This window comes from Oncorhynchus clarkii, chromosome 8 (genome assembly GCF_045791955.1).
Source record: "Oncorhynchus clarkii lewisi isolate Uvic-CL-2024 chromosome 8, UVic_Ocla_1.0, whole genome shotgun sequence".
Taxonomy (NCBI): Eukaryota; Metazoa; Chordata; class Actinopteri; order Salmoniformes; family Salmonidae; genus Oncorhynchus; species Oncorhynchus clarkii.
Window position 1 is genome coordinate 12140134 of NC_092154.1, and position 24237 is coordinate 12164370.

The 24237-nt window shown below is 41.6% G+C and overlaps 1 protein-coding gene across 1 annotated transcript in view; it reads left to right on the forward strand.

Annotated features, from left to right (window-relative positions):
- Nucleotides 1–24237, forward strand: part of LOC139415511 (protein eva-1 homolog C-like) — a 186082-nt gene that overhangs the window by 57367 nt on the left and 104478 nt on the right. The window contains exon 5 of the mRNA XM_071163617.1: nucleotides 18208–18351. Coding sequence (XP_071019718.1) covers nucleotides 18208–18351 — 144 coding nt within the window. The remainder of the gene's footprint in view (nucleotides 1–18207; nucleotides 18352–24237) is intronic.

Sequence of the window (24237 nt, forward strand, 5' to 3'; positions counted from 1 at the left end):
CCTTTGGAAGGTTCCAGTGATATACCATACCCCCGGGAAGGTTCCAGTGATATACCCTCCCTTTGGAAGGTTTCAGTGATATACCCTCCCTTTGGAAGGTTCCAGTGATATACCCTCCCTTTGGAAGGTTCCAGTGATATACCCTCCCTTTGGAAGGTTTCAGTGATATACCCTCCCTTTGGAAGGTTTCAGTGATATACCCTCCCTTTGGAAGATTTCAGTGATATACCCTCCCTTTGGAAGGTTTCAGTGATATACCCTCCCTTTGGAACTTTCTAGTAATATACCCTCCTTTTTAACCCTGGTTCTAGTACATCTTGTTGGTGTAGTGTATATGCTGCAACAGGTGGGTGTGTGTGGGGGGGTGTCGGTGTGTGTTTGTGTGTAAAATGTGAAGTTCAATGGTATTCAAGTATGACTCATAGTGGAAGTGGAGACGGGTGCTTCAGCTACCGGTAAGCATGTCCACCCATTGTCTGGGAGGTTCCAGGAAAGGTGTGTGTGTGTGTTTTGGATCATTCCAAGGAAAGGTGTGTGTTATTGTACCTAGTTTCAGGACACAGTGTTCACGTGTGTGTGTTTCGCTCCTTTCACCCTGTGTGAACTTAGAACGGCCAAAAACAACACTCATGTCTTAGACGTGTGACATCATCCAGGTCCGCCCACCCTCTCTGTCATTGGATACTGATGATAGCATAGCATCGCAATGCTAGTGGGTTTAAGAGGAACTGCAGTGGAGTCGCCAAAATAAAAAAAATACATAAAAACGGGACAATATACAAACATTTTGGTAAAGATCATTTGAAAAATGTAATTAAATATATTTATTGATTTCTTATTGAGTATTTATTGGTCTCTTACCGAGTATTTATTGGTTTCCTACTGAGTATTTATTGGTTTCTCACTGAGTATTTATTGGTTTGCTACTGAGTATTTATTGGTGATGCGCCTCTGCTGCTATATCATGGCCACCACTGACAAATAGCCTACCTGGTTAAATAAAGGTGAAATAAAACGTACAAAGAAATATATATATACCCTCCCTTTGGAAGGTTCCAGTGATATACCCTCCATTTGGAAGTTACCATTAATATACCCTCCCTTTGGAAGTTACCAGTGATATACCCTCCCTTTGGAAGGTTCCAGTGATATACCCTCCCTTTAGAAGTTACCATTAATATACCCACCCTTTGGAAGTTACCATTAATATACCCTCCCTTTGGAAGGTTCCAGTGATATACCCTCCCTTTGGAAGTTACCATGAATATACCCTCCCTTTGGAAGTTACCATTAATATACCCTCCCTTTAGAAGTTACCATGAATATACCCTCCCTTTGGAAAGTTACCATTAATATACCCTCCCTTTAGAAGTTACCATTAATATACCCTCCCTTTGAAAGGTTCCAGTGATATACTCTCCCTTTGGAAGGTTCCAGTGATATACCCTCCCTTTGGAAGGTTTCAGTGATATACCCTCCCTTTGGAAGGTTCCAGTGATATACCCTCCCTTTGGAAGGTTCCAGTTATATACCCTCCCTTTGGAAGGTTTCAGTGATATACCCTCCCTTTGGAAGGTTCCAGTGATATACCCTCCCTTTGGAAGGTTCCAGTGATGTACCCTCCCTTTGGAAGGTTCCAGTGATGTACCCTCCCTTTGGAAGGTTCCAGTGATATACCCTCCCTTTGGAAGGTTCCAGTGATATACCATACCCCCGGGAAGGTTCCAGTGATATACCCTCCCTTTGGAAGGTTTCAGTGATATACCCTCCCTTTGGAAGGTTCCAGTGATATACCCTCCCTTTGGAAGGTTCCAGTGATATACCCTCCCTTTGGAAGGTTTCAGTGATATACCCTCCCTTTGGAAGGTTTCAGTGATATACCCTCCCTTTGGAAGATTTCAGTGATATACCCTCCCTTTGGAAGGTTTCAGTGATATACCCTCCCTTTGGAACTTTCTAGTAATATACCCTCCTTTTTAACCCTGGTTCTAGTACATCTTGTTGGTGTAGTGTATATGCTGCAACAGGTGGGTGTGTGTGGGGGGGTGTCGGTGTGTGTTTGTGTGTAAAATGTGAAGTTCAATGGTATTCAAGTATGACTCATAGTGGAAGTGGAGACGGGTGCTTCAGCTACCGGTAAGCATGTCCACCCATTGTCTGGGAGGTTCCAGGAAAGGTGTGTGTGTGTGTTTTGGATCATTCCAAGGAAAGGTGTGTGTTATTGTACCTAGTTTCAGGACACAGTGTTCACGTGTGTGTGTTTCGCTCCTTTCACCCTGTGTGAACTTAGAACGGCCAAAAACAACACTCATGTCTTAGACGTGTGACATCATCCAGGTCCGCCCACCCTCTCTGTCATTGGATACTGATGATAGCATAGCATCGCAATGCTAGTGGGTTTAAGAGGAACTGCAGTGGAGTCGCCAAAATAAAAAAAATACATAAAAACGGGACAATATACAAACATTTTGGTAAAGATCATTTGAAAAATGTAATTAAATATATTTATTGATTTCTTATTGAGTATTTATTGGTCTCTTACCGAGTATTTATTGGTTTCCTACTGAGTATTTATTGGTTTCTCACTGAGTATTTATTGGTTTGCTACTGAGTATTTATTGGTGATGCGCCTCTGCTGCTATATCATGGCCACCACTGACAAATATATATATATCTTTTTTTATATATATACAGTGGGGCAAAAAAGTATTTAGTCAGCCACCAATTGTGCAAGTTCTTCCACTTAAAAAGTTGAGAGAGGCCTATAATTTTCATCATAGGTACACTTCAACTATGACAGACAAAATTAGAAAACAAATCCAGAAATTCACATTGTAGGATTTTTAATTAATTTATTTGCAAATTATGGTGGAAAATAAGTATCGTGATTGTTGTCTTGTTTAAGTGCCTGATACAACCTGGTAAAGGCGTATTTTTCTGGATGATAAAAACAGTCTAAAAAAACATCCTTTTACATTCAGACTACAACCTGACCATGACGTCAGTCTGATGTTATTGCAACCGGTTTTGCCAACTGAACATAAGACACGTCTATTTGGTCACTGTGTGTGTATGATCTATCTCTAACTGCTTGTCTGTGTTAGAGGAGTTATGGCATACACTCACACATCATCCTATTACAGTCAAATGCTACTGAGATGAATGTCACTCCCAGTCTATAGATTCTATATCTGTGTACTGAGATGAATGTCACTCCCAGTCTATAGATTCTATATCTGTGTACTGAGATGAATGTCACACCCAGTCTATAGATTCTATATCTGTGTCCTGAGATGAATGTCACACCCAGTCTATAGATTCTATATCTGTGTACTGAGATGAATGTCACTCCCAGTCTATAGATTCTATATCTGTGTACTGAGATGAATGTCACTCCCAGTCTATATATTCTATATCTGTGCTACTGAGATGAATGTCACACCCAGTCTATAGATTCTATATCTGTGTACTGAGATAAATGTCACACCCAATCTATAGATTCTATATCTGTGTACTGAGATGAATGTCACACCCAGTCTATAGATTCTATATCTGTGTACTGAGATGAATGTCACACCCAGTCTATAGATTCTATATCTGTGTACTGAGATGAATGTCACTCCCAGTCTATAGATTCTATATCTGTGCTACTGAGATGAATGTCACATCCAGTCTATAGATTCTATATCTGTGTACTGAGATGAATGTCACACCCAGTCTATAGATTCTATATCTGTGTACTGAGATTAATGTCACACCCAGTCTATAGATTCTATATCTGTGTACTGAGATGAATGTCACTCCCAGTCTATAGATTCTATATCTGTGCTACTGAGATGAATGTCACACCCAGTCTATAGATTCTATATCTGTGCTACTGAGATGAATGTCATTCCCAGTCTATAGATTCTATATATGTGTACTGAGATGAATGTCACACCCAGTCTATAGATTCTATATCTGTGCTACTGACATGAATGTCACACCCAGTCTATAGATTCTATATCTGTGTACTGAGATGAATGTTACACCCAGTCTATAGATTCTATATCTGTGCTACTGAGATTGTCACACCCAGTCTATAGATTCTACATCTGTGCAATTGAGGTGAATGTCAAAACCAGTCTATAGATTCTATATCTGTGCAATTGAGGTGAATGTCAAAACCAGTCTATAGATTCTATATCTGTGTACTGAGATGAATGTCACTCCCAGTCTATATATTCTATATCTGTGTACTGAGATTGTCACACCCAGTCTATAGATTCTATATCTGTGTACTGAGATGAATGTCACTCCCAGTCTATACATTCTATATCTGTGCTACTGAGATGAATGTCACCCAGTCTGTGGATTCTATATCTGTGCTACTGAGATGAATGTCACCCAGTCTGTGGAGTCTATATCTGTGTACTGAGATGAATGTCACTCCCAGTCTATATATTCTATATCTGTGCTGCTGAGATGAATGTCACTCACAGTCTGTGGATTCTATATCTGTGCTACTGAAATGAATGTCACTCACAGTCTGTGGATTCTATATCTGTGCTACTGAAATGAATGTCACTCACAGTCTGTGGATTCTATATCTGTGCTACTGAGATGAATGTCACTCACAGTCTGTGGATTCTATATCTGTGCTGCTGAGATGAATGTCACTCACAGTCTGTGGATTCTATATCTGTGCTACTGAGATGAATGTCACTCACAGTCTGTGGATTCTATATCTGTGCTACTGAGATGAATGTCACTCACAGTCTGTGGATTCTATATCTGTGCTGCTGAGATGAATGTCACTCACAGTCTGTGGATTCTATATCTGTGCTACTGAGATGAATGTCACTCACAGTCTGTGGATTCTATATCTGTGCTACTGAGATGAATGTCACTCACAGTCTGTGGATTCTATATCTGTGCTGCTGAGATGAATGTCACTCACAGTCTGTGGATTCTATATCTGTGCTGCTGAGATGAATGTCACTCACAGTCTGTGGATTCTATATCTGTGCTGCTGAGATGAATGTCACTCACAGTCTGTGGATTCTATATCTGTGCTGCTGAGATGAATGTCACTCACAGTCTGTGGATTCTATATCTGTGCTGCTGAGATGAATGTCACTCACAGTCTGTGGATTCTATATCTGTGCTACTGAGATGAATGTCACTCACAGTCTGTGGATTCTATATCTGTGCTGCTGAGATGAATGTCACTCACAGTCTGTGGATTCTATATCTGTGCTGCTGAGATGAATGTCACTCACAGTCTGTGGATTCTATATCTGTGCTGCTGAGATGAATGTCACTCACAGTCTGTGGATTCTATATCTGTGCTGCTGAGATGAATGTCACTCACAGTCTGTGGATTCTATATCTGAGTGGTTCAACTGCAAGCATGCTGTATGTAAGGATTTGCCACACTGGAGATTCATATAACTAGTTTTGTTCAGAGAGAGTTAGAAAAGAGTGTGTGTGTGTGTGTGTGTGTGTGTGTGTGTGTGTGTACGTGTGTGTGTGTGTGTGTACGTGCGTGTGTGTGTACGTGCGTGTGTGTGTATGTGTGTGTGTACGTGCGTGTGTGTGTGTGTGTACGTGCATGTTTGTTTGTGTGTGTGTACGTGCATGTTTGTTTGTGTGTGTGTACGTGCATGTTTGTTTGTGTGCGTGTGTGCGTGTGTGTGTGTGTGTACGTGTGTGTGCGCGTGTGTGCGTGTGCACGTGTGCGTGCGCGCGTGTGCGTGTGTGTGTGTGTGTGTGTGTGTGTGTGTACGTGCATGTTTGTTTGTGTGCGGCCGTGAGGTTCCAATGAGAAAGCTGCGACCTATTGAGGTGTGACAGCGTTACTCAGTTTCGGTTACGCCGTTCCCACAACGTTTGGATTGCACTCTGCTGGGGTTTCCTGAAGGGTGTTTCTGAATAGCAAAGTTCTCTACCCACCTAGAATGAAGTTTATAGTCATTCATAAGAGGGTTCCTCCGTTTGGTACTTTTACTCTTCCACCCTGACTTACTCCTCCACTTGACTTTCTAATGGATCACTGGGTTCTAGTACGGGACTGTTGTGGGTTTGATTCCTGCAGACTGATTCTCTCTGGTATGTGTCAGTTAATGTTGCTAGTTCTGTAAGTTGCTTTGTGTTGAAGTGTCTACTAAATGCCCATATTATTATTTAAATGATCAAGTCCTCCAATCCTGTCACAGCAGATCAGTGATGATCTTACTCCAAAGAAATGAGGAAGAAACGATGCATCTTGAAAGGATTCAACTGGTGTCAATGTTGCTCTTTAGTTCCTGAGTTGGGCTATTTGACCTGTGACCCCCATCATCATTCTTCCTGAGTCTGTTGACACACTGTGAGAGAGTCCAGTAGGGTCTGTTTTCATATGGAACTCCCCTCTCTCTCCTACTTGGTCTGTTTTAATGGTCCATGTCCTCCTACAGGGCATCCTCCAGAACCAGGGGTTAACAACAACATTTCCATTCTTTGTTGGTGTCCCGACCAGTCTTGGGTTCAAATAGTCCATTTTGTTTTCTTTCAAATACTTATAGATTTATTTCATTGGGCTAGCCTGGCACAGTGAAACCAACAGAATTTCCATGTATGGAATAGTCCCGTAATTACAAACCCTATCCATCTAACAATGCTAAAACTATTAGACCTTGAAAACGCAGCCCTGGGCCCGAATTCCTTAAAGCGTTGGAGTGCTGATCTAGGATCAGTTTGACCGTTTAGATCATAATGAATACTATTTAATGGACAGTGGAGCCTGATCCGAGATCAGCACTCCTACTTTTGATAATGGGCCCAGGACTCCTTTACTACTACAGCAGTCCTTCTACTGTTCAAACTGGGTTCTGTGGTTCAAACTGGATTCTGTGGTTCAAACTGGATTCTGTGGTTCAAACTGGATTCTGTGGTTCAAACTGGATTCTGTGGTTCAAACTGGATTCTGTGGTTCAAACTGGATACTGTGGTTCAAAATGGATACTGTGGTTCAAACATTAAAAGCACATCAGTAATATATATATAGTCCCACACAGCTGCTGTATTTAAAGAACATTTCAATCTATGTGGACACACAACATGTTAGTACATCAGACAGCATCTCCTGAATTTCACGCACAGAGAGAGGAGGAATAAATCACCTTTTGATTAAAAAATGTAACTAGGCAAGCCAGTTAAGAACAAATTCCTATTTACAATGATGGCCAGGTTTGGCCTACCCCAACCAAACCTGGGCCAATTGTGCATCGCCCTAAGGGACTCCAAATCACAGCCGGATGTGAACCAGGTACTGCAGTGGCTCCGCTTGCACTGAGATGCAGTGTCTTAGACCACTGCGCCACTCAGTAGTCCATCTCAGATCACTGGATTCAAAGTCCAGAGTGCTAACCATTATCCTCCCTGAAGAAGAGAGGAAAAGAGCCTTCTGTCAACCTTCTGTCTATCCTCCCTAGAGAACAGAAGAGAGGAAAAGAGCCTTCTGTCAATCCTCCCTAGAGAACAGAAGAGAAGAGAGGAAAAGAGCCTTCTGTCTATCCTCCCTAGAGAACAGAAGAGAGGAAAAGAGCCTTCTGTCAATCCTCCCTAGAGAACAGAAGAGAGGAAAAGAGCCTTCTGTCTATCCTCCCTAGAGAACAGAAGAGAGGAAAAGAGCCTTCTGTCAATCCTCCCTAGAGAACAGAAGAGAAGAGAGGAAAAGAGCCTTCTGTCAATCCTCCCTAGAGAACAGAAGAGAAGAGAGGAAAAGAGCCTTCTGTCTATCCTCCCTAGAGAACAGAAGAGAGGAAAACAGCCTTCTGTCAACCTTCTGTCTATCCTCCCTAGAGAACAGAAGAGAAGAGAGGAAAAGAGCCTTCTGTCTATCCTCCCTAGAGAACAGAAGAGAGGAAAACAGCCTTCTGTCAACCTTCTGTCTATCCTCCCTAGAGAACAGAAGAGATGAAAAGAGCCTTCTGTCAATCCTCCCTAGAGAACAGAAGAGAGGAAAACAGCCTTCTGTCAACCTTCTGTCTATCCTCCCTAGAGAACAGAAGAGAGGAAGAGAGCCTTCTGTCAATCCTCCCTAGAGAACAGAAGAGAGGAAAAGAGCCTTCTGTCAATCCTCCCTAGAGAACAGAAGAGAGGAAAAGAGCCTTCTGTCAACCTTCTGTCTATCCTCCCTAGAGAACAGAAGAGAAGAGAGGAAAACAGCCTTCTGTCTATCCTCCCTAGAGAACAGAAGAGAGGAAAAAACAGCCTTCTGTCTATCCTCCCTAGAGAACAGAAGAGAAGAGAGGAAAACAGCCTTCTGTCTATCCTCCCTAGAGAACAGAAGAGAAGAGAGGAAAACAGCCTTCTGTCTATCCTCCCTAGAGAACAGAAGAGAGGAAAACAGCCTTCTGTCTATCCTCCCTAGAGAACAGAAGAGAGGAAAACAGCCTTCTGTCTATCCTCCCTAGAGAACAGAAGAGAGGAAAACAGCCTTCTGTCTATCCTCCCTAGAGAACAGAAGAGAAGAGAGGAAAACAGCCTTCTGTCTATCCTTCCTAGAGAACAGAAGAGGAAAAGAGCATCAAAGAGCAGCATCATCTGTCCAGGATAAGAAGAGTGGTGGGTGGGTGGGGGGGTTGGCAGGCGCTTAGTGATGATGTATGAGCCCCCCATCTATCACTGACAGGTGTTTGTGTGTCCCCCTCTTCCCTATCACCCCCTTCCCATCCACCCCCTACATGAGCTCGGGTGTCCCTTTTCACAATGGGGGGGCCATGCGGGATGGGTCTGGACAGGGGCCCCAGGATTTCCCTGGGATGGGTCTGGACAGGGATATGAGGGGACAGACCATTTGTGAAGTAAAGTGTGTCTGAGATGTCCTCTAGTCCTGGAGATCTTGAAAATGAGCCCAGTCAGTGTTGTACGTTGACAAAGGCTCTTGTGAGAGAGAAAGCTTCTAAGAGGCCTTAGAAGCTGCCTCCTGCTGTTCAGAGGTAATTAAAATACAGTACCCTGTGTATGTAAAGAATGATAAGGCAAGAAAAGATTACAAAATTAAGCTCCATATGGAAAATCAAGAGACACTTTTTGCTGACTATTACAAAAATGGGAACATCAGCAACCTTATCTTCCACACAAACCATCCTCTGGCATGGCACAGTGCTATATTAGCACACTACCCCTTTGTTAAGAGAGGGGGGGTTAACGAGGGATGGAAACTCAGAATACTTGACAACGAGGACTCTGAGTCAGCTAAAATAAATCTCTATAAGCCTGGAACAGTAATGGTACATGCTAACCCCAAACAGTTTCAGCTGGACTTTCACCTAATCAAAGAATTAGCCCAGCAGGAGAAGCTCTCCCTTGATAAAGATACCCCCACCCCCACCCTGAGCGGGTCAGACCAGACCTCTTCATTATATAACCCCACAGACGAGCCACCTCCAGCGGAAAGTCAACCTCCCAGCACAGAGTACTAATCCCTCATTGAAATGAAGGATAAATTCACCCAGCTGGAGGTAAGGCAGGTGGAGCTGGAACAGCAGGTGATTACACTCCAGTCAGCACAGACCCAGACAACAGTCCAGCACAATAACAACCCCTTAACCAGACCCAGACAACAGTCCAGCACAACAACAACCCCTTAACCAGACCCAGACAACAGTCCAGCACAATAACAACCCCTTAACCAGACCCAGACAACAGTCCAGCACAACAACAACCCCTTAACCAGACCCAGACAACAGTCCAGCACAATAACAACCCCTTAACCAGACCCAGACAACAGTCCAGCACAATAACAACCCCTTAACCAGACCCAGACAACAGTCCAGCACAATAACAACCCCTTAACCAGACCCGGAGAGCTGGAGGTGGAGAGAGACTATATCTGCACTCTTGGACAGTGGTGAGACAACTTCAACAGGAGAAAGAGCAGGAGCAGGAGAAGAACAAAGCACTAGAGGAGAGGAACAGACTGCTGGAGGAGAGGTTGAGGGGGATGGAGGAGAGGATCAGACTACTGGAGGAGAGGTTGAGGGGGATGGCGTGTGACAGAGAACAGCCTACTAGAGAGGTGGCCACCCACGCAGAGAAGCCAGCAGCACAGCCCACCTCAGCTCCCGACAAAGTATTGACACCACAGCAGAACACTTACACTAGCCCAAGCCAATGGCATGTACCAGATGCTCAGCAGGCTCTGCTCACACTTACTGGCCTTAGGCCAAACCACATGACCGACAACATTGGAGACCTTATGGAACACAAAGCCTTCACTATATCATCCTGGAATATCCAAGGCCTGAGGTCATCTGCCTTTGGCCTAAAGAGCAGGAACCTGGACTTCACCAAAGAAATCGGTAATACAGACATTGTCATCCTGCAAGAAACCTGGTATAGAGGAGACAGACCCACTGGTTGCCCTCTAGGTTACAGAGAGCTGGTAATCCCATCCACCAAACTACCAGGTGTGAAACAGGGAAGGGACTCAGGGAGTATGCTAATTTGGTATAGAGCAGACCTACCTCATTAAATTAAAAAAAAACAGGAACATTTTACATTTGGCTAGAAATTCAAAAGGAAATTATTTTAAAAGAGAAAAATGTCCTCCTGTCTGCTACCTATATCCCACCACTAGAATCCCCATACTTTAATGAAGACAGCTTCTCCATCCTGGAGGGGGAAATCAATCATTTCCAGGCCCAGGGACATGTACTAGACTGTGGCGACCTAATTGCCAGAACCGGAAGAGAACCTGACACCCTCAGCACACAGGGGGACAATCACCTGCCTACAGGTGAAAGCATTCACTCCCCCATATGCCCCCCTAGGCACAACTATGACAACATAACCAACAAAAACGGGTCACAACTCCTGCAGCTCTGTTGCACTCTGGGCATGTACATAGTCAATGGTAGGCTTCGAGGGGACTCCTATGGTAGGTACACCTATAGCTCATCTCTTGGCAGTAGTACTGTCGACTACTTTATCACTGACCTCAACCCAGAGTCTCTCAGAGCGTTCACAGTCAGCCCACTGACACCCCTATCAGACCACAGCAAAATCACAGTCTACTTGAACAGAGCAATACTCAGTAATGAGGCATCAAAGCCAAAGGAACTGAGTAACATTAAGAAATGCTATAGATGGAAGGAATGCAGTTTGGAAACCTACCAAAAAACAATTAGGAAACAACAAATTCAATCCCTTTTAGACAATTTCCTGGGTAAAACATTCCACTGTAATAGTGAAGGTGTAAACTTGGCAGTGGAAAATCTTAGCAGTATATTTGACCTCTCAGCATCCCTATCAAATCTAAAAATCTCAAATAGAAAACCAAAGAAAATGAACAACAATGACAAATGGTTTGATGAAGAATGCACAAATCTAAGACAGAAATTGAGAAACCTGTCCAACCAAAATCATAGAGACCTGGAAAACCGGAGTCTACGCCTTCACTATGGTGAATCACTAAAACAATATAGAAATACATATAAAAGAAGGAACAGCACGTCAGAAATCAGCTCAATGTAATTGAAGAATCCATAGACTCTAACCACTTCTGGGAAAATTGGAAAACACTAAACAAACAACACGAAGAATGATCTATCCAAAATGGAGATGTATGGGTAAACCACGTATCCAATCTTTTTGGCTCTATAACAAAGAATAAGAGCAAAAACAAATACAGGATCAAATACAAATCTTAGAATCAACTATTAAAGACTACCAGAACCCACTGGATCTCCAATTACCTTGAATGAGCTACAGGACAAAATAAAAACCCTCCAACCCAAAAAGGCATGTGGTGTTGATGGTATCCTCAATGAAATGATCAAATATACAGACAACAAATTCCAATTGGCTATACTAAAACTCTTTAACATCATCTGTAGCTCTGGCACCATCATATACATTTTTTGACCCCAATAATTTGACCCCAATAACTACCGTGGGATATGCATCAACAGCAAACTTGGGAAAATCCTCATATATATATATATATATATATATATATATATATATATATATATATATATATATATATATATTGGGAATTTCCTCATATATATCAACGAATTGGCACAGGCACTAGAAAAGTCTGCAGCACCCGGCCTCACCCTACTAGAATCTGAAGTCAAGTGTCTACTGTTTGCTGATGATCTGGTGCTTCTGTCACCAACCAAGGAAATAAACAATAAAAATTAACAGTAAACATTACATATATATATATATATATATATATATATATATATATATATATATATATATATAATATGACATTTGCACATATACACATTTTACAGGCGCAATCTATTTTACAATAGTTATATTTAGTTTGTTTTTCGTCCTTCCTCTATTTCTGATGTCCATCCAGTTTGATTTATATTCGTAACTATGCTATTTCACAACAGTTCTGAACCTATATACATTTTACAGATCCCGTATGTTTTACATTGTTTATCTTGTTATTAGTCCCAGCCTTCAGCTCCATTCAACCCCTCCCATCTATCTCTCAACATCATCCATTTTGGATTTATATTTGCCATATATGTTTCAACTGTGCTGTGATGCTTCACAAAATAATTGAACCTTTCTATTCTCATAGCTTCTACAGATCGTAAATTAAAAATATATATTTTTTGCTAAAATTATTATTATATTATTGATTGATTGACTATGGCTTTTCAAATCACCCAGTATTGCTATCTGCAGCGTTAGTTCTAGGTAAATGTTGCTATTCTTCAGCCATTCCTGGACCTGTGACCAAAATAAAATACCAAAATGAATTATCTAAAGACTCTGCCTCCTCACAGCAGAATCTGTAGAGCTGGGAAGATTGTATCCCCCATATATATAACATTCTATTAGTTGCAATAATTTTGTATAGTAATTCAACCTCTTGAAGCTAGGGGGCACTATTTTTATGTTTGGAAAAATAATGTTCCCAAAGTAAACGGCCTATTTCTCAGGACCAGATGCTAGAATATGCATATAATTCACAGATTAGGATAGAAAACACACTAACGTTTCCAAAACTGTCAAAATATTGTCTGTGAGTATAACAGAACTGATATTGCAGGCGAAACCCTGAAAAAAATCAAACCAGGAAGTGGCTTCTATTTTGAAAACTCCATGTTCCATAGCCTCCCATTTAAAGGGATATCAACCAGATTCCTTTTCCTAATCGCTTCCTCAAGGTGTCAACAGTCTTCAGACATAGTTTCAGGCTTTTATTTTGAATAATGAGCCAGAACGATAACATCGTGTCAAGTGGTCACATGAGGTTTGCTCGCGCAACAGAGTTTGGATAGGTATTGCTTTTCCCTCTCCTACTGTGAAAGATATTTGCGGTTGATATATTATCGATTATATATTTTAAAAACAACCTGAGGATTGGTTATAAAAAACGCTTGACATATTTCTGTGGACATTACGGATATTATTTGGAATTTGTCTGTGTTGTCGTGACCTCTCTTTCCTGTGGATTTCTGAACATAATGCGCCAAACAAACTGAGGTATTTTGGATATAAAAATAATCTTTATGGAACAAAATGAACATTTGTTGTGTAACTGGGAGTCTCGTGAGTGAAAACATCCGAAGATCATCAAAGGCAAACAATTAATTTGATTGCTTTTCTGATTTTTGTGACCAAGCTACCTGATGCTAAGTGTACTTAATGTTTTGCCATGCGATCAACTGGGTACATCGAAAATCTCTTCCCAACTATTTTGCAATTTACATGGCACAGCTGTCAGTTTTTTGGTCCTTAAATGAAATTGGTATATGTTTTTATTTATCACACTTTTCTTTACCCATTTGTTCTTTAATACAGGGCCAACATACAAGTTCCTTACTTTTTCCCCCTTCTACTTGCCTCTTCCATTTTTATGGTAATGCTGCAATAAATTGGTTGTAATTTTGGGTAGAGCAGACATTTCCATATGTCTGTGTTCGCTGCATGTGTGACATAACTCCACCAGTCCTATTTATGACATCATTCACAAAAATTATACCTTTTTAAAAATTTATTCGAAAAATACTGTTTTTTTAATCAATTAGTATATTTGAATTTAACCACAATATTTGTTGTATTGTTTGTTCTGTCTTTTCAGGTGGATTTAACGGAAATTGAAACCAACTTTCTAAGGCTTGTTTAAAAAATAAAGATATTTTGGAGATGATTTCCTTTTCAAACAACTGAAAGTGAGCAGGTGTAATCTGAATAAAGGGAAAAGGCCCTTCCTGAATATAGGATGAGACATTCCTACCAATTTACTAGTGAACCAGTTCGGATTTAAGTATAACTTTTGTATGACTGATGCCTTTAGTGAGAGGTCTAATGTTTTAATATTTAAAGCATTAGCCTGAAACGAAAACATATTCTTAAAGTACTTTACTTCCTCTTTCAAAATATAATTTGGTGAATCATGCACGACTCATCATTTGTTACAAGTTTTAATATTTTTTTTTTAATTGAAGATTGAAAAATAATTTGGTGTATGTTTTTTCCCCATATTCCATCCAGTTCGCTTGATTTTTATAATATATTACACTGGATCTTTCTGGAATAACTTCCTCCATTTCTTTTTGTTTTTCCTCTAACTTATTCTGTGCCTCTATGCTATCGTTTTTATTGCTATCTAACTGTAAATGTTAGTCCTTCAATTTCCTTTATTAATATGGACTCTTTTGATCTAAATTGCTTTTGTTTTATAGATGAGTAGTGAATTGCATGGCCTCTAAAGGCACACTTAAAAGTGTCCCATACAATAAGGGGATTGGCTGTACCTATGTTATGTCTGAAAAAGTCAGTTATAAATTAATCTGTCCTAGTTCTAAACAATTTATCATCTAGTAGGCTTTGATTAAATGTCCAATATCCTCGCCCATGTGGAAATTCTGTAAGAGTAATATATATATAAATTATGTGATGATCCGACCGCATTCTGTCCTCTATCAACACTTTTTAAACTTTTGGTGCCAGAGAGAATGGCATAAGAAAGTAATCAAGACGACTAGCTTGATTAAGCCTCCGCCAAGTATATCTCACTAGGTCAGGGTATTTAAGTCTCCATATATCCACTAATTCCAATATATCCATGACATTCAAGATTTCCTTAAGTGCCCGAGGGTGATAGTTTGTAGTGTGATTTCCTTTCCGGTCCATAGAGCTATTTAAGACCGTATTAAAATCTCCCACCATAATAATACAGTCTAGTGTTGCTTGTAAAGTTGTTAGATTCTTATATATATTTTCAAAGAAGCTTGGATCATCATTATTCGGACCGTATAGGTTAATAAGCCATATCTGTTTATTGTCCCAAAACATATTTAAAATAATCCATCTACCTTGAGGATCAGTTTTGACAATTTGCACATTTGGATCAAAATTACTGTTAATTAAAACCATCACCCCTTTTGAATTTCTTTGCCCATGGGAGAAGTATATTTCCCCCCCCCCAGTTAATTTCCACAAAACTTCATCTAAAATTGTTGAATGAGTTTCCTGTAAACAATATATATTATATTCCTTCTCTTTTAGCCAGGTAAATACTGATCGTCTTTTCTTATTATCTGCTAAGACATTACAATTGTAACTGGCTATACTTATTTCACCACTTACCATAATGAGACACAACTTTCAATTCAATTTATCAAAATATGTTTGTAAATGTACCATTAAAAAGTAACATGATGATGGAGTGTCTATATAGCTGTAAGATGAAATGTGCATTGCTACTAAGTAAACCTACAATTGGTCCCTACTATTCCACCTGCTAAAAGCCCCCCTCATCCCGAGTTGGGCCTTCATCCCAATGCCCGACAGACCACCTCCGACCCCCTCATCCCATAGCCCTGAACAGACTGGGATCCATGCTTCGAAAAGAGCACACAGTGCCATTTACCGAATTGAAGTAGATCAACTGCCAAATGCTTTTCCATCGCCCTCACCTCGATTTGTATTATATATAGCTGTGGATCATCCTCTATTGTCCCTAACATCTTTTACTCCTTCCCAACAGTTGTGGGATACACACATACACCTACACACACTCAACCCCTTTCCCTCACAACAACCATAGACTCAGATTCTCAACAGTTAACAGTTGCACCATCCCAGAGCCCAACTCAAGAAAGGTCTTGATTTACAAATGCACTTACAGTTGCAGCTCTATGAGAAGGCCTGTAAGACCGTGCAAAAAAAATGGGCAGAAATGGAGAGATTTTATGAACCATTGTCACATCCTAGATGACGGAGGTCAAATGTACACCTTTTCCCTGAAACACCCACAATACGGTCCCCCGTATTGACCATATTCCCAAGCATCTCCATGCAGTCAGACTTTTGATTTTGTGCCACCAGGGCCACAATAATATGCCCCCTCTCTGAATGTCCGAGTGTGACCCCCTCCCCATGGGTTACTGCAGCTAGTGTTGCCAGCACTGCCACTGCCTGGGTGGGGGCACCCCACCGGAATCCCCACCGGCTAGGTACAAGGTTCTCATTAGCAGCTTTGAGAATTTCCTTGTATATTATGCTCTCCCTTTAGAGGGCTTTGGCTTTGCAGGACCAACCCTGCCAGGCAGGGTCAGAATCTTGAGGGGGCAGTGCTGCTCTTGGTCTCTGACCGCATTTTGGCTGCATACAGACCTCTTACAGCAGGCCCATAAAACAGTTAGGGACTTCTCCTTAGTATCTGGGTCATTCGGGTGGTGTCTAGGGTATAGGGTTGTGGACCGTACCATTAAAATAGGACTTCTCCTTAGTATCTGGGTCATTCGGGTGGGTTTCTAGGGTATAGGGTTGTGGACCGTACCATTAAAATAGGACTTCTCCTTAGTATCTGGGTCATTCGGGTGGGTTTCTAGGGTATAGGGTTGTGGACTGTACCATTAAAATAGGACTTCTCCTTAGTATCTGGGTCATTCGGGTGGGTTTCTAGGGTATAGGGTTGTGGACCGTACCATTAAAATAGGACTTCTCCTTAGTATCTGGGTCATTCGGGTGGGTTTCTAGGGTATAGGGTTGTGGACCGTACCATTAAAATAGGACTTCTCCTTAGTATCTGGGTCATTCGGGTGGGTTTCTAGGGTATAGGGTTGTGGACCGTACCATTAAATTAGGATCATAAATAAATAATTAAGATATAATTTATTTTTTAAATGTAGTTCCCCATGATAGGACAATAAATAAATATATAAATAAGACGTAGAATTTATTATAAAAGTATATCCGTCATCTGCACAGCATTAAAAGCCCTCTCATACCCCGGCTCACAGCAATACATTGGTTCTGGGATATGCAACCATTTCATTACTCACTCAACTTTCTCAAACAGTTGATGGACAGTTGATACTTGCCTATTGATGTTGGGATTTGACTTTACCCTAGGCCTATAGACAGATCTATGGCTCATGAATTACTATCTGTAATTAATAAGCCATAGAAAAATGACGGTTGAGAATGCACAGGTATAATGACTGTTGAGAATGCACAGCTATAATGACTGTTGAGAATGCACAGCTATAATGACTGTTGAGAATGCACGGGTATAATGACTGTTGAGAATGCACAGGTATAATGACTGTTGAGAATGCACAGGTATAATGACTGTTGAGAATGCACAGGTATAATCACTGTTGAGAATGCACAGCTATAATGACTGTTGAGAATGCACAGGTATAATGACTGTTGAGAATGCACAGGTATAATGACTGTTGAGAATGCACAGCTATAATGACTGTTGAGAATGCACAGGTATAATGACTGTTGAGAATGCACAGGTATAATGACTGTTGAGAATGCACAGGTATAATGACTGTTGAGAATGCACAGCTATAATGACTGTTGAGAATGCACAGGTATAATGACTGTTGAGAATGCACAGGTATAATGACTGTTGAGAATGCACAGCTATAATGACTGTTGAGAATGCACAGGTATAATCACTGTTGAGAATGCACAGGTATAATAACTGTTGAGAATGCACAGGTATAATGACTGTTGAGAATGCACAGGTATAATGACTGTTGAGAATGCACAGGTATAATGACTGTTGAGAATGCACAGTTGTAAGGAGCCATATGGTTTGCAGATGGTGCAGTATATGTCAATATTATAGAATGTGTCGTATGAGACTCCTCTGTTCTTGCTTAGTGGTATTCTCTATCGAATCAGAGGTTGTCTTCCTCTATTCTCTCTAATTCACCCTCCCCCCCACCTCTCTCTCAGACTGCCAGTCGGGCGTGGCTCTCCAAGTGCTGATGGCCCGTTGTCAGGGGAAACGGAGCTGTTTGGTCCGGGCATCCACGCGAGAGTTCGGGGACCCCTGCTACTCTGGCACCAGGAAATACCTCAGTGTCATCTACACCTGTGGTGAGTCTCCAGTTGTACCGGCTGCAGTTCTTTCACACAACACCTAGTCAGCAGTTCCTTATGTGGACACTAGGGGGAGCTGTTCTCTCATGTTTCATGTTTTATTAGTCGTAGGAGATACATTTGGTATATAAACGAGGGATCATCAATTAGATTCAGCCGAGGCACGGTGTTTTTCTTAAGCAGATGGTCAGGAGGCCGGAACATAATTACAAATAATTTGTAGGCTGAAAATTGATCGCAAGAAGCCCAAACAAATGTTTGACTAGAACAGTCCTTTCAAACCTTGCTTACTGATGGTATACGATCACATATATCTCTCTATTATGCATGGCAACACTGTGGAACAGATTTCTTTAATCAGTTGGAGCTGATTGGCTGGTGTTTTTACAGTCTTTTTTGCTAAGAGAATTTGGGGGAACCCTGGTATACACCGTCCAATGAAATTCCTGGCATACACCGTCCAATGAAATTCCTGGCATACACCGTCCAATGAAATGCTTGCTTGCAGGTTCCTTCTGGACAATGCAACAATAATAAATAATAATAGCAACATAAAGTAAATGTCTCAGTAGAACAGAATAAACATGTTAACATCAGTATGATACAGGAGGCCCAATTTATAGTACAATATTTACACATGTTTGGGGAAGAGGAGATTAGGGAACAAGTGTTTAATTTGTGCAGTTTTTAGCAATCTTGTGTGTGTGTGTGTGTGTGTTTGTGTGTGTGTGTATGTGTGTGTGTGTGTGCTAAGGTGCGGAAAGCTGGTGCAGGTTGCCAGTTCAGTTCAAGTGTTCAGCAGTCTGATGGCTTGTAGATAGAAAGTGTCTCTGAGCCTGTTGGTATCAGACCTCATGCTCCGTGTGTGTGTGTGTATGTGGGGCTGATGTGGATGGCTGCCTATTGATACAACTACGTATGTGGCCCAAGTTTTTTCCCGGTCTTTTATCACTGTCCGTCTGTCTGTCTCTGTCCGTCTGTCCGTCTCTCTCCGTCTGTGCGTCTGTCTCTCTCTATATTTATCATGTCTGATGACTCTCTGGTGTTTGTAGGAGTGGTGCTTGACAGTTTAGTTTCTGCTCTCTGTCTCGACGGAAGAGAGACGGGTTTCGTCTCCGTCTATCCAGCCACCACACCCCCAGGCTAATCCTGAGCTGGCACAATATAATTTGTTAACACGCACATTCATAAACTAATGGACACACACACACACACACACACACACACACACACACACACACACACACACACACACACACACACACACACATTGTCCAGATGCCTGCTGATCCAGGGATTGATCCATCAATGCCAGAGTCTGGAGCCTTTCAGACCGGACATGTCAGCAGCGACACACATCACACATACTCACCAACCCCCAACCACCCCAAATGACAATGCGTGTCCACCTAACCCATACACTCACACACAGCCCCCTAATGCTGATCAAACTCTGTCCTGAACCCTGTTTGAATGCTCTACAAGAGTTGTCCAGTATCTATCAGAACAAGAGCTGTCCAGTATTGATCAGAACAAGAGCTGTCCAATATCTGTCAATAGATAAACAGTAGAGATTTACTCCTGACCATGTAGTGTGTGCTCCTGACCAGCTCCAGAGATATAGAGTGTGGTCCTGACCAGCTCCAGTGTGCTCCTGACCAGCTCCAGAGATATAGAGTGTGGTCCTGACCAGCTCCAGAGATGTAGAGTGTACTCCTGACCAGCTCCAGAGATGTAGAGTGTGCTCCTGACCAGCTCCAGAGATGTAGAGTGTGCTCCTGACCAGCTCCAGAGATGTAGTGTGTGCTCCTGACCAGCTCCAGAGATGTAGTGTGTGCTCCTGACCAGCTCCAGAGTGTGCCCCTGACCAGCTCCAGAGATTTAGTGTGTGCCCCTGACCAGCTCCAGAGTGTGCTCCTGACCAGCTCCAGAGTGTGCTCCTGACCAACTCCAGAGATATAGTGTGTGCTCCTGACCAGCTCCAGAGATATAGTGTGTGCTCCTGACCAGCTCCAGAGTGTGCTCCTGACCAGCTCCAGAGATATAGTGTGTGCTCCTGACCAGCTCCAGAGTGTGCTCCTGACCAGCTCCAGAGATAGTGTGTGCTCCTGACCAGCTCCAGAGTGTGCTCCTGACCAGCTCCAGAGATATAATGTGTGCTCCTGACCAGCTCCAGAATGTGCTCCTGACCAGCTCCAGAGATAGTGTGTGCTCCTGACCAGCTCCAGAGTGTGCTCCTGACCAGCTCCAGAGATATAATGTGTGCTCCTGACCAGCTCCAGAGATATAATGTGTGCTCCTGACCAGCTCCAGAGTGTGCTCCTGACCAGCTCCAGAGATAGTGTGTGCTTAGGTATGGTGGGAAAAAATGGAAGAAAAATAAATAATGGAGTAGGCATAATTTAGGGAAATGGATAAAGAGAAGGTGTGTGTGTGTGTGTGTGTGTGTGTGTGTGTGTGTGTGTGTGTGTGTGTGTGTGTGTGTGTGTGTGTTGATGCAGGGTGTGTAGTGCAGGGGAGACTTTTGGCAAGGAAAAATCCTTCTATCTGTAGTGGAATGCAGTGTTTTCCATTAGCGACTGTCGTCGTCTGAGCAGGTTTCAGACTCTTTTTCAGCCAACTACTTTTTCCACTTCATATTAACTAGTCTACTTTTCATTTAAAAGTTTCAGTTCGCTAGTACGTCGAGCCCTCTCCTGCCGGGATTGAACGATAAGTACCTTCTCGCGATCTATTGACATGATTAGGTGCCTGTCGGTCACAAAGTGTACAATGACAGGCAAACACAGTCTGCTGTCTGTCCCGCCTCCCGGTACAATTTTTGCGCCCTGGGCTTGGTTGCAGTCAAATTTCTTTACATGGAGGGGAGAGAGCATGATGCTTGTCAATTTGCAGGTCCCATGTAATGTGGGTTGAGCAGAAATCTACTTAGCCTAATTATGGTTTTCTGGCACATAATGTTTTTTTTTTTTTTGGCGTGTTTCTCAGAGCCAGCCACACGGAGTCGTGGCGCATAGGCTATTTACTGTGCTTTGATTGACAACTGAATAGCAAGTGTTGAATAGTTCATAAGAGGTGTCAAACTGACTGAATAAAGTCAATCTCAGAAAACTCTTTGCCATTCATAAATCATGCAATGTGGTTATATGTCTATGGTATCACAGTGGGAGAAGTAAACCATAGGATTTCCTAGGTTTCCTTTCCTAGGATGTCTGGGCTTGCCTAACCTAAACTAGCAGACGTAAAATAAATGTCTGAAACTAGATCCACTACATACTGGTCTTCACGAGAAGAAAAATAACTGTCGGGGAGGTTCTCTTCTGCAATGTTCAACCAATCCAGTAAATGTGGAGGAGGAGTAAAGATGGAGTGTCGCGTTGTTAACCACCAAATGCGGAAGTCGCATCACAGCTCTCTCTTAATTTTCCCTGAAAATCGGAACTTCCGGTTGTCGGGGACTCGGCAGAGGCTTGCCAGATAGCAACCACGTTTACATGAGCACAGTATACCGGATAGTCGCTTATATCCCGCTTATGGTCATATTCAGGATAAACTGTTTACATGCACCATTGATATCCCACTCACGAGTATCCCTGTATCCATGAATAAACATAATATTCCTCATTGAAGTTCATATGGATTAAATGGAATAGTAACTGAAAGATGGACGCAAGCGGAACCCCTCAACAACATTCCGCTGAAAAGGCAGCACACGAAATTCTAAATATATTTTTTAAATATGTAACTTTCATATATTCACAAGTGCAATACACCAAATTAAAGCTTAACTTCTTGTTAATCTACCCATCGTGTCCAATTTCATAAGGCTTTACAGCAAAAGCACAACATATGATTATGTTAGGTCAGACCCTAGTCACAAAAACACATACATCCATTTTCCAGCCTAAGAGAGGAGTCACAAAAAGCAGAAATAGAGATAAAAATTAATCACTAACCTTTGATGATCTTCATCAGATGGCACTCATAGGACTTCATGTTATGCAATACATGTATGTTTTGTTCCATAAAGTTCATACTTATATCCAAAGATCTCAGTTGACATTGGCCGTTAATGTTCAGTAATGTTGTGCCTCGAAAACATCCGGCGAATTTGCAGAGAGCCACATCAATTTACAGAAATAGTCATCATAAACTTTAATATAAGATACAAGTGTAATGCACAGAATTAGAGATATACTTCTCCTTAATGCAACCGCTGTGTCAGATTTTTTTTTTACTTTACGGAAAAAGCAAACCATGCAATAATCTGAGTACAGTGCTCAGACAACAAAACAAGCCATACAGATATCCACCATGTTGTGGAGTCAACAGAAGTTATAAATATTCACTTACCTTTGATGATCTTCATCCGAATGCACTCCCAGGAATCCCAGTTCCACAATAAATGTTTGATTTGTTCGATAAAGTCCATCATTTATGTACAAATAACTCCTTTTGTTAGCGCGTTCAGTTCACAAATCCAAACTCACGACGCAGGGGCAGGTCCAGGCAAAAGTTCAGAAGAAAAGTCATATTACAGTTTGTAGAAACAGGTCAAATGAAAGATAGAATCAATCTTTAGGATGTTTTTATCATAAATCCTCAATAATGTTCCAACGGGAGAATTCCTTTGTCTGTAGAAATGCAATGGAACGCAAGCTAACTCTCACGTGAGCGCGCATGATCAGCTCATGCCACTCTGGCAGATCTGACTCATTCAGCTCCCATAAAATGATACAACAAATGTTCATTTTGTCTCGGGAACAGGAGTGGAGAACTATGATTTCTTTCTTTCAGCATCGAATGTTTGTGTAATGTGTTATCTTTGACACGGTTATGTAAGCAGACAGTATTTAACCCACATCGTGATGACCAACTGAAGACTTGTTTTCATCCTTCTCTAAGCTTGTTATGTCCTTAAAACCCATCAAACTGATGTCATTTGAACATTTTGCACAGCACCAATCTTTCCACTGTTTTGAAGTTATTGCGTTTTCCCCCCGGTCCCTAAACGAAACAGACAACTTTACCGTCGGTGTTAACTATAATACTAATGCATTCATTCTATCGATGTAAGACATTATTCTGGTGAGGACTATGGGAATTATTCTTCTGGGGCAACAGGTTAGGCTATGACAGAAGAGAAGCTGCATGTTTTTAACTCTAGTTGACAAACAAATGGCCTACCAAATGTCGGAAGCTACACTAAACAAAAAATTAAAAATAAATGTAACAAAATGTGGAAAAAGTCAAAGGGTCTGAATACTTTCCAAATACATTGTACCAGACAAATAAATCAATTAATACATGATAGACTGACCAGGTGACTCCAGGTGAATGCTATGATCCCTTATTGATGTCACTTGGTAAATCCACTTCAGTCAGTGTAGATGAAGGGGAGGAGACAGGCTAAAGAAGGATTTTTTTAGCATTGAGACAATTGAGACATGGATTGTGTATTCGTTCCATTCGGAGGGTGACTGGGCAAGACAAAATATTTAAGTACCTTTTGAACGGGGTATGGTAGTAGGTGCCAGGCTCACCGGTTTGAGTGTGTCAAGAACTGCAACGCTGCTGAGTTTTTCACGCTCAACAGTTTCCCATGTGTATCAAGAATGATCCACCACCCAAAGAACATTGAGCCAACTTGACACAACTGTGGGCAAGCATTAACATGGGCCAGTATTCTTGTGGAGCGCTTTTGACACCTTGTAGAGTCCATGCCCCAATGAATTGAGGCTGTTTTGAGGGCAAAACGGGGTGCAACTCAATATTAGGAATGTGTTCCTAATGTTTTGTACAATTAGTGTATATGGAAGAAGTTTAGTGCCAAACAAAATAAAATATGGGTAAACAATTATTATTATTTTGTATCTTTCTTAT